The sequence below is a fragment of the Octodon degus genome, unplaced genomic scaffold (assembly GCF_000260255.1).
Source record: "Octodon degus isolate 3935 unplaced genomic scaffold, OctDeg1.0 scaffold00179, whole genome shotgun sequence".
Classification (NCBI taxonomy): Eukaryota; Metazoa; Chordata; class Mammalia; order Rodentia; family Octodontidae; genus Octodon; species Octodon degus.
Window position 1 is genome coordinate 4975362 of NW_004524755.1, and position 11265 is coordinate 4986626.

The 11265-nt window shown below is 44.5% G+C and overlaps 1 protein-coding gene across 1 annotated transcript in view; it reads right to left on the bottom strand.

The window, feature by feature from the left end:
• The window catches only part of Enpp2 (ectonucleotide pyrophosphatase/phosphodiesterase 2), a 79479-nt gene extending 70297 nt beyond the window's left edge, over window positions 1–9182 (bottom strand). The window contains exons 1-2 of the mRNA XM_012517448.2: window positions 8979–9182; window positions 8693–8795 (exon numbers count right to left, since the gene is read on the bottom strand). Of these exons, the coding sequence (XP_012372902.1) occupies window positions 8693–8795; window positions 8979–9011 (136 nt within the window). The 5' untranslated portion in view covers window positions 9012–9182. The remainder of the gene's footprint in view (window positions 1–8692; window positions 8796–8978) is intronic.
• Between the last annotated feature and the right edge of the window lie 2083 nt (window positions 9183–11265).

Sequence of the window (11265 nt, forward strand, 5' to 3'; positions counted from 1 at the left end):
AAGCATCTGTATGAATTGTAGACCATTTCGTGGCTTTCTTCGTTCTACCAATGTGACTTTTAGTGCTAGCTTACATTACTCGCTGTCAGCTGTCCTGTGCTTTGCTTGTAAAAATAACTGAGTCCCACTTGATAGTTTGCCCCTTGCCAAGCTTTGGGAGGCTTTGAGGGAGCTGCGTTTACTCTCTCAGTGCAGAGATGCAGCTCTGGTCTGGCCCCAGGACTGGGTTACAACAGCCTCGACCCGAAGTGAACTCCTGAGCCCGTGTGAGCCACAAGCCTTCCTGGGCCCCAGAATTCATCAGGAAGCAAAATGCAGAGGCCCTGTGAGCTACAAGACCTCTTCTAGTCCAACTACCCCAAGAAACCCAGCTGCCCTCAGCTTTTAGGCACCAAAGTGACAAAGTCAAGCGTCCCTGCACCTGGCTATGAGGTGCAGCCTCGCCACCTGCCCCTGGAGAGCCAGCTGTGCATCTCTCAGGAGTCTGTAATCCCCCTCCTTGCCCAGGGCCCAAGTCCTTCTCTCCACAGCCAGCCTGGGGCCAGATTCTTAGGGCTTCTCTCTTTCCTGCCTGACCCAAGGCCAGAGACAAGATTCCACCATGCATCTGAGTGGGAAGTCTTAAACAGTCCTTGCCTTGGCAAACAGTGAAAGAGTTCCACCACAAGCCTTTGGCTGCTCCAGCTCACGGAGCAGGTAATGAAAACCCAAGGCTCACAACACCTGCAGCAGCCAAAGATTATCCTCACAGCAAAGATGGCTTAGGACAGAGGAGGAAGGCGAAAGCTCAAGAGTGAGCAAAGAGACAAGAAGTACTCAGAAACATCAAAGGAAGACTATGAGTGGGCAAGGGGAGGGGCTGAGAGGGGTGGAGATGGGGCAAGGGCAAGGGACAAAGGGAGTTGGGAGCTGGTGTGGTGGCGCATGCCTGTGACCCGAGCACCCAGGAGACTAAGGTAGGAGGACTGCTGAGAGTTCAAGGCCAGCCTGGGTTACAAAGTGAGTTCAAGCCCAGCCTCAACTACAAGGTGAGACCTTGTCTCAAAGAAAGGAGAGGGAGATTTTAACTGAAATACATATATATAGAAACCCCCCAAAATATAAAGGGGGGACATACTAAAGTGGGGGTGATTAAGTATGTCATGTGCATGTACAAGTCTGCCCCCATCATATATTAAAGATACATAAATTTTTCAAAGTACTAAGAAGCATCAAGGCAGAAATATGCAACGAGCATAGCAGAATTCCTTGTGAAGCCTTTTGCTGGGACTTTTATGAGCTTCAAATTATATTGCTGCCTTTTATATGACAGACTCAGATAATGTCATCTCACTTCAAAGACAAAGCCAGTTCTAGAATCTTGCAAAACCAATGTCTTTATAAATAGATGTATTTTCTCAAGAAGGATCTTTGAATTTTAAAAATGTATCTACAATGTGACCTTCATAACTATGCTAGGTTTGCCTGTTTCTTCTCACAGAAGCAGTTTCATGATTTAAAGAAACGTGAATGTACATTGTAACTTCTTTCACTCAAATTTGTAGTGCAGATGGCAATGGGTAAAATTATTTTAACTTAGTTGAGGAATCGCCTTTTTCTAGAATGTTCCAATTTACCATATACTATAAAAGTAGGGCCCTAGAATTCTTGAGATGCAGGAAAACAATGAAAATTGAATGACACTACCAGGAAAACCCTAATGGATGACATGAGTTCAATCAAAATAACTTTACTCTGGGTCCCCAGTCAAGTCTTCCCCCAAATCCTCCTGCATGATGGCCATTTTCCAAGCTGGGCAACGTCCAGGAAGAAAGACAGTATTTAAATTTGAAAATGGAGCACAGCCTAGAGCCAAAAGGACTTTTCTTTCAGGTTTCTGCTCCCAGGCGACCCTCATCACCCCTGCTGTCTGCTTGGTTCTGAACCCAGGTGCTTCCTGAACAGGAGCTGCAGCCCGCAGCTCCGCGTGGCACTTCTCAGGAGCGCTCACACAGAACCGCCTCCCACCTGCTGCCTTGTTTCAGACATAAGCCACAGAGTAGTTGACATTCCGGACACCCCTAGCTCTAGAACTTTACACTGCCTGCTGCCCTTTGGGAGTGGATGAGTTGTTCTTTGGGGGTCATATTTTCTTGTATTAAAGTTGTCATTTTTTTCTTGATGCTTCTCACCCCACCCTTTAACAAGCAGCAATCCCATACAACCTGCATGTCAGTGTTTCTCTCCCTAAACTGTTATGGTTTCCACATAGCTATCACCCAAAGTCATAGGCGGGCTTGCAGATGGTGACTGGATTGTGGCAGCATGACATGCTTAAGAGGTGGAGTCTAGGAGGAAGAGGAAAGTCCCTGGGGGCCTGACCTGGATGGGTTCAGCTCTTTTCCTGCTTCCTCTCAACCCGCCTCCTGCCCACCATGGCGTGAGCAGCTGTCCTCCACCAGGCCCTTCCACCACACTGTTCTTCCTCAGAGCCCACCAACTGTGCAGTGAAGCACTACAAACTGTGAGCACATAGACCTCTCCTCTTTTAAGGCGCTAGTGTTAGCTATCTTGTCCCAGTGCAGAAGAAAGTGACATAAATATACCAACTTCTAGAAACATTCATCAGGAGAGTGTTGCTGTTTTTTCCTCCCCATTATAGCTGCCAGACCAGAGTTCACAGGCTTTGTGGCTTTTTGTCATGGTGGTTCTGGTTGTTGTTGTTATTTGGGATTTTTTTTATATAAATAGGTCTACCTGGTAAGTTTTTAAACACCTGAACTTTCAAAGAATATATCAACTCAGTGTCCTCATGTAGAAAGACTTCAAAACTACATAAAAATAGATTCCTATGTGATTTCAATTAAAAGCAAAAAGCCTTAATTCAATATCTAAGCCTTTCAAATAATATTAAATGTTAGTTGGTAGCATAAATCTTATGTGAGGGCCAGGGAGACAGCTCAGTAGAATAAGCGCTTCCCTGGCAAGTACAAGGACCTGAGTTCAATCCCCGTTTCCCCAAAATCAATCAATCAATCAATCAATCTCATGTGAAAATCTGCCAGCAAGAAAAATTGCCAGTTTAAATCACAAGTGTTGTTCATTGGTAGCTGGAAACGAAGACACTGGCATTATAACTGAGGATAAACCAATCTATCATCTCACAGCTACCACCTTATAAGTCTCATCAACCTTAATACCACATTTTTTCCCAAAACCTTTTTCAGAGAAAGAGAGTCCACATCATCCCTTTTTTCCTGATTGGAAAGTCAGTTCTGGGAATCTCATCTGAGCTAACAAAAGCTTGGCAGAATTGTAGATCATCCCAGGACAATCATAGACATTTTTCATTAACCAATGACTTTTCAAATTTTGTACAGGGGTTACAAATTTTAGAAGTTCTTTTCCAAATGTGACTTTGGAAGCTTTACTGATTTCTTTGATTTAAAAACCCTTGTTGAGCTCCACAGGACACAAGATTTCTGGATGTGTGAACTATATGGAATCTTCTCCCACCATAAGTTAAGTGAAAAATCTCCACACCAAAGCTCCACTTAACAGCGAGTTGAAGGATCTATGCTCTCTTTAGATTCTAACTCAGATGATCTCATTCTATTGACTTAAATCCCCCAGTCTCTACCTTAGTCGTAACACAAAGTCACAATCCCAATGCCATTTTCCTCGGGGAGTCATGGCTGATACAGTGATTGGTTTTATGGTTTCCACATTCTGTAAACCACCATCAAAATAGCTTCCTGCTGAGAGACAGGAAAAGGAATATTGTGGGACCGTCCTGCTTCAAGGTTGTATATGGTGAGATTTTTGGACTTATGTGCAAACATGAGAAGTATAGAATTCTTTATCCTATTTTTAAAATATAATCTAATTTTTAAATGTTTTTTATATTATGTAGGGACTTAAAGTTCAACATATCAATACTTGATGAAAAATACCTGTTCCTTATTATGCCTAAGATGTTTGAAATGCAGTGAGATAGCGAGGTTAAGCTTGATAGCCTAAATCGTTTGATAATAACAATAAGCTTGTCTTCTGGATGGTTAACAACCTAAGTTTGCAGACCGAAATTAGAGAAAAAGAAGGGCTACAAGGAAAGCTAACATTTTGGCCCTAGTCTTCTAAGGTCAATTAAGACTCAGGACATATGAGAACCTGTACTGTAACATCATGTACCTCGGTAGTGTCCCAAATTTTCTGATCAAGAAGATTATGGGGCCAAAGAGGAAAGAGATCAATGACGTAGAGTGTGCCTAAGGAGAGTCACATGGGGAGAAGACACTCTCTCAGGCTTTCACAGAGAGCACATTGGCCAAGCAATGGCCGTGACTCATCCACATGGCTGCACTGACAAAGGTTCTACAACCTGAGGTACAAGATCTCAGGATAAATCCTGAGGGCATTTCACTGACCTTCTCAGACCAAAAAGCTACAACTCTTGTTGCACAGGTCCTGCTTTACCTTGGTCTTAACCATCCAGTAGAAAAGTATGAAGACAAAATATAGGAAATAAAGCCATGCTGTTAAGTTGAGCTGTGGGGGACTCAGGTCAATAATTTCTGACATTGCCAGTTAAACAGAAGACCCAATGCTATTATGGGCTACTGGACTCTTTTAGAATATTTTGCTGAGTTTACACACCTATAATATTCAATAACGGAACTTAGAAAAAATGGGGTATGCCTATGAATGTCCATTTTGTATCTGTGTATTCAAAGTGGTTGGGATAGATATATAGTTGCATTCTCTTAATGAATAGAATGATTTGTTCTAATGGTGTTTGTAAATAGGATCACAAGTCCGCATCTTGTACAGCAATTAACCACTAAGAAGAATATATGCAGTGTATTATTTGTTGAAACTGTACTTCTGATTTGATTTGAAACTGTCTCCTTGCTATTTATCAATAAAACTTTGAAAAAAAATAGTTAGGATAGATAATATAGCTACTTTCTCTTAATTCAATAAGAAGAAAGATCTGTACTAATAGTGTTTGGACAAGATATCATGTCTGCATCTTGTACTGTGAATGACTACCACAAAGACAATATGCAATGTATTAATTGTTGTAACTCTCCTACCAACCTGTTTTGAAGCTGTCATATTGCAATTTTTTCTCAATAAAATTAATAACAAAAAAGAAAAAAAAAGCTTCCTGCTGGACAGTGAGATGCTTCAAATTATCAAAGGAACAAAAGCCTACTCATTAACGTTATCATTTTCTATTTTATCTATGAATCACCAAAAGAAGCTCTAATTATAAAATTGTGAGTGAAACTTTTCATCTCATCTCTACTAACAAATCTATCCCACTCATATACTTTCAAGTCACTAAAAGTGATGATACATTGGGCCAGGGAGATAGCTCAGTGGAATAAGTGCTTGTCTGGCAAGTGCAAGGTCCTGAGTTCAATTCCCAGTACTGCCAATAAATAAATCAAAGTGGACTGTGCTTACAAGTTCCTGTTAGCCACAAGAATGTGGCTCAAAGCCCACAAATGTCCTTTGTCTCTCAGGTGTTATACTGCTTACATTCCAGAGAGGTATTCCTCCATTTCCAACAGGAGGTCGCAAGAATAGCTAAGACACAGAAACCATAAACCATAAACTTCTCCATAGCGCCACAAACATGCATACATACATACTACATACACACATGTACACACATACATGTGTCCATGCATACATGAACACCATAATACAGAATGCACATAAATCCTCCAGGCAAATCCAGTGAGCCCCATCACATGTTTGGGACAAAGATGTCAAACCCAACTTTGGTCATTACTTTGATACTCGATTACTTTCATCTCATTCACCAGCAAGTCCATTATTTTTACTCAGAAGAGCAAAGAATTTCCTCTGCGCCTATCACTCCTCCCAGAAATGTGCAGGATTTCTTCTGATGACCTGGTTGAAGAACTCCTATTCCATCCCAATCACAGTAGAGTGCTAGGTCCTAAAAAGGAGTGCTGCTACAAGCGTGCTAGTTAATTAATTATGAGTTTGTTTGCACTGCCAAGGCCTTGAAGCCCACATCTGGGTCCAGAGTTCAGCAGGGAGAGTACGCGTGCACACAGACAATGGGCTCTGCTGCAGGAAACCCCAGAGCCAGAGTTCCTAGTGAGAGGTCCTGTACCTTCAGGTGGGATGCCATGCTCTGCCCAGGCTACAGCCGGCCTTATGTGAATACCCGTGTGCTGCTTCTTCTCATTGAAAGATTCTGAAGCACTGAGTTACACAAGAGGTCTTTAAATCCAAAAGGAAATAAACAAGGTACTTTCTTTCCCAGGGTCTTATTCATAGGTAAAAGTGCAGCCAGTGCTTTCGGGTGGGGAAGATTTACTAACAGAATAACACTCTTTCATAGTGTTTCAAAGGCATTCTTTCTAGGCACGTGTAGCATTTAAAAAGTCATAGAGACTCTCTTCAGTATACTTTCTCCAAGTTTCCAAAGGTCATATTTGGTCTTCTTTTTTTTTTTTAGGAGAAATCAATTATAAGTGGCTAAACAGCAGGAGAGTGACACCAAAAAAAGTTAAAATAAAAAGTGTGCAGATAAACCAAAACCCTACATCTCACACTTGAATTGCACTGGACCCTGAGACCAAGACTCCTGAAGGCACATGTTGAAAAGACTATGTAGATGACATCCTTAAAACATAAAACAATAATTAGGCAATTCAAGAAGCAAAGGCTTCCTGGGTGCTGAAGACGGCCTCATGTCCAGGTTCTGAGGCAGGCTCTGCTCCAGATGGGACGCTGTTCACCAGTTCTTCCAGCCGCCTCTCATAACATGTGGAAATCATTTGTTATGTACATATTCTTAAGGATTAATCAACTCAAGCTATACTTCTCCAGTTTCTCAACAGCGAACACATGAATACATTTAAAAAGGCAATGAAACAGAATGCAAAGAGTCAGGAACTGTGTTTCTTACCCAGAAGGAAAGTTAGATAAGATTCATCACACAGCTCAAAGACAAGAGACCAGCCCAAGATTGCACCACACATGGTGCACACCAGGGTGCCAAGTTAAGTGTGCCCTGACTCTTTTCACTAATGCCTTAATTTTGAAAATACCAGGCAATGTGATCTTATGCACACCTCAAGAAATAGCATTCAAACCTATAATGCCAGGTGTGTACCTGGAAGGCTGAGGCAAGAAAGTTCAAGGCTAGCCTGGGAACTTGATGAGACTCTGTCCCAAATTTTAAAAAAGGGTGGGAATGCAGCTTAGTGGTAAGTCCCTGAGTTCAATCTCCAGTATCACAAAAAGGGGCAGAGAGAGAGAGAGAGAGAGAGAGAGAGAGAGAGAGAGAGAGAGAGAGAGAGAGAGAACGCTTAATTCCTTCAATAGCACTTTCATCTAAAGTAATCTATTAAGATGACACAGACAAAGAAAGTTCCTATGGATGCATCAGACAGAATCGGCCACTGGCTGTCACATTGCTGAGCCTGTCCCGTCTGTTAGTCACAGCTGCATTAGCAGGAGTGAGAAAGGCCTTTAAGTCAGCATTTGCTACCAATCCCAGCAGCATTCTCCTGTGCCTGGCGACCTGCCCCTCCGCTCAGGGCGGCTCATTTTGCCCATCTGGTTCCTCCGGGCTGCAACTTTTATGATCTATCTTCTCACTCTTCACCCAAGCCACACCCCACTCAACTCACTCACCCGCCACTAATGCTTTTCTTCAGACCTCTGGCATGACTCAAAAGCGATTCACTTGATGTAAGGAAGATTTATCCTCTTCCATCGATGCACAGATCACACCCAAGATGTTAATAAAAGTTCATGCCAGCTAGGGAGAACTGACCATCCTTCATGGACATCGGATCAGGAGATCGGGAGGAATGCAAAGTGCACAGGAAGACAGACAAACACCCCAGGATGTCTGGGAAAGTCAAGAAAATATTGCCCTCTAGAGTATCCATTACTTCAAATAAAAATTTTATTTCTAGAACCATCAACAGCTCCAATTTCCAGGAAATTAACCAGCTCATTGCTTAAGCCCTGGTCAGCACTCCCCCCTCTGGGTCTACAACGAGCTCCTTCAGCAGAAGCCTCGCCCTGCCTAAGGTACTCATGCTGCAGAAAGAAACTTGCGCTTTGGCCCCCTTAGGCTCATCAGGGCTTGCTGCTCAAATTCACCTCTCTTTATGCCAAAAGACAACAAGGACTGCAGAGCTGTCCTATAAGCCTGCTGAAGCATCTCTTTTATCTTCTCCACTTTGAGCAATTCTGGAAGTCCTAAATTTCTGAGGTTTCCTAGAAGCAGTGCACTCACAGTCTTTGTGTTTTCCATTCCTGGTTATCCTAAGTCTGGAAGCAAATACTGCATCCTACACTGCAGGACAACAGATCAGATTCTCTCCAAGATGAAGGTAACACCTGTCCTCCCCGCAGCGGGCCAGCCTTTGTTGGGGACAGAAGTTTTACTGGCATATCAGCACCTATAAATTTTGGAGTATAAAGATTTCAAGGAACCATTATTAGGCAACAATGAGAAATGCTCTCAAGTTAACAAACACCTTCTTTCACCTGCATGGTATATAGAGTTGGTTTTTCCCTAGAGAAATACAGGCCTAAATTAGTTACCCTGCAAAATTATCTTAAAGATGGATTTCTTAAGGAGTTTACAGCGGTCGCCTAGTGCATGGCATCCTAAAGGTCTGAAGATGCGAAGGATGGCTCCACTTACCTGAAGTGGGGCCTTCGTCCCATCCTTCTGCCCTCTTGATGCGGCTCACGGTGACCCCTAAGCAGATATGAACCCCAATGGCAAACGTGAACAGAGAGAAGACCTGCGGGGATAGAGACCCAGTTGTCAAGTATAGTTCGCGGAACTGAATCAGATCTCATGACTCCGACGCCCGCATCCCACACTTCCCAAGGCACTGGCTGCCTGCACTGGAGCAACAGAGAGCTTCCCCTGCAGAAGGCAGAGCCCTGAGGCTGCCCCTTCCCCAGGTCCCTTCCTCTCCTACCTGGCTCGACCGCGTGGAGCCTTTTGCAGCCATGCCGGCTCCGGCTCTGGCTCTCCGTCAGCCTCTCCGTCAGCGAGCCCCGTGCAGCTGCTCTGCCCCAGCTCCGAGTTCAGTCTGCTCACCCCAGGCAGTCCCACCTGGGAAGTTGACAGGCGCCTCTGATTTGCCCAGAGCTCGATTTCATCACTGTGGGCTCACAAATTGCAGCTCTGAGCACAGGGCTTAAGACCTCACCCTCCGGCCCGCCCCTGACCGCTGGTCCCTCCCCTGGACACTTCCATGCGGTCTCCTCTGGCAACGGGAGGGACCCTGCTGCAGCTCCGGCCAATAACAGCGCCTGCTCCTTCTCCTTCCCGCCCAGAGACACGGTTTGTCAAAAAAGAAACCAAATGTGTTCCATCCGATAAAAATGAAACAGGGCTTCGCAAAGCTTCGCAGCCCTCAGCTCTGAAGGCTCACAACAGGGCTATTCACAGCCCTCGGCCTCACCGCCTTCGTGCTTTAAACAAGGCGAGTTTCACAATCTGCAAACCTGGTAACTTTCCCTGTCTTTCCCATTTATTTATTTTTGTGGCACTTTGAAACGACTCTGTCCCTGGGACCATCCTCTGATTGCTCAGATGTTTCTCACAAGGAAATCTCCCAAAATTGCAACTCACACATGAGATAATATTCTTTCCTCCACACTGTTGTTATATTTTAGAGAAGTAACTTTTATCAGACTCTGGGGATGCCAGCTGAGGAGCAGACCCCCTTGCCCTATGAAGAAAGACAGAATAACTTCATTCTCTACCCATTCCCCATTCCTAGCCAAACTTAGCTGCTTTGGGGTTTGGGAGGTAAGAGATAATAGGAAAAGGAAACTTTAGGGGTAAATGACTGTCTGATAGGAACATCCATGGCTGCATGAATTTAGATCTCGAGATATGCTTCCTATCCAGTTAAATTATCCTCCAGCTGCTAAACTATGTCCAAAAAGGCTACTGCATTTAGGTTTCTTTACTAAGTAATTTGGCAACCACAGCACCTCTCAGGAGAAACTGAAGCCTCCGGCTCCCAGAGCCGTCTGAGCATTGCCTTTCTTTAGGATTCAAACAAGGAGCGGTTTGGTCTGGGCTCCCTCGCCCTGCCTGCCCGCTGAGCGCCTCTCCTGCACAGCACATGTGTGCAAACACAAACAAACAGGCACAGACTTATCACACAGCAAATTTCGAGAGGGGCTGTGGCTCTGTGCAAATAAAACATGATTGCACAAAGGAAGGAACTCGTTTATGGGGGCCTTGTTTAAATTCCAGAATTTAGGAAGAGCAAGCTGAATGCCAGAGTCGCCCTTCCAGACTCCTGTGGGCCTGTAGTCTCTCAGAGAGGGCAGGCCTGTGTGCTGTTGTATGCAGCTCACTTGCAGGTCTATGTACTGCAGACTGAGCTGGCTTGGGGCTGTGGATGGCACGAGGCTTAGGAAAGCCATTAACTCTGTGTGGGATGTTGCTACTGCTAACGTTCAGTTTCCCGACACAAGCCTGCTACTGTTGGGCAAGCTACAAATCAAGAAGGGAACCACCCAGGCACCCTGTAGTCTCCTCACAGGCTGCAGTGCTCCAGTTGTTGCAAATACCTGCTTCTCTTTTTCTTAGTGCCCCCAGGCCTTGACAGAGCCCAGGGCCTTTAGACTTTGCCTGCTGTGGGCTTCAGTAACCCAGCTTGAAGACCATGAAGCTCTGCTTAGGAGAATAGAGCTAGAAGCTGAGCCTCATCCGCTGTCTAATTGTACTGGCCTGCAGATTGGCTGCACAGGCGGGAACAGCTCTAAGTGTAGTAGCCAAGTGGCTGCATGATCTGCTCAGTACTAAGCTGCTGCCTGTTATTCAAAAGGATCTGAGTTCAGCCACTGTGTGTGTTGACCACACTGCTAGAGAACTTCCTCTTCCACCAGGTCACCAGACATTCAGGACTTACACACATGCACACTACACTCATACACATACTACACATGCACACGCACTACACACATGCATGTACCCACTATACACACACATGCACTACAACACACACACACACACACACACACACACGCAGCATCTAGCTACAGAATTTTGCTACAAGATTATCATTATAAATTACTGGCAGAAGGAAAGCTAAACTCAAGCACAAATCAACTGCAAAACTCAATTACCCCTGCATCCCTGGGCTCAAGGGATAGGGGATGGGGAAGGGAGGGAAGAAGATGAAAAAGAAATTAAGATGTGTTGTGTACGTGGCCTGACGAGGAATGTGATCATTAGGTACT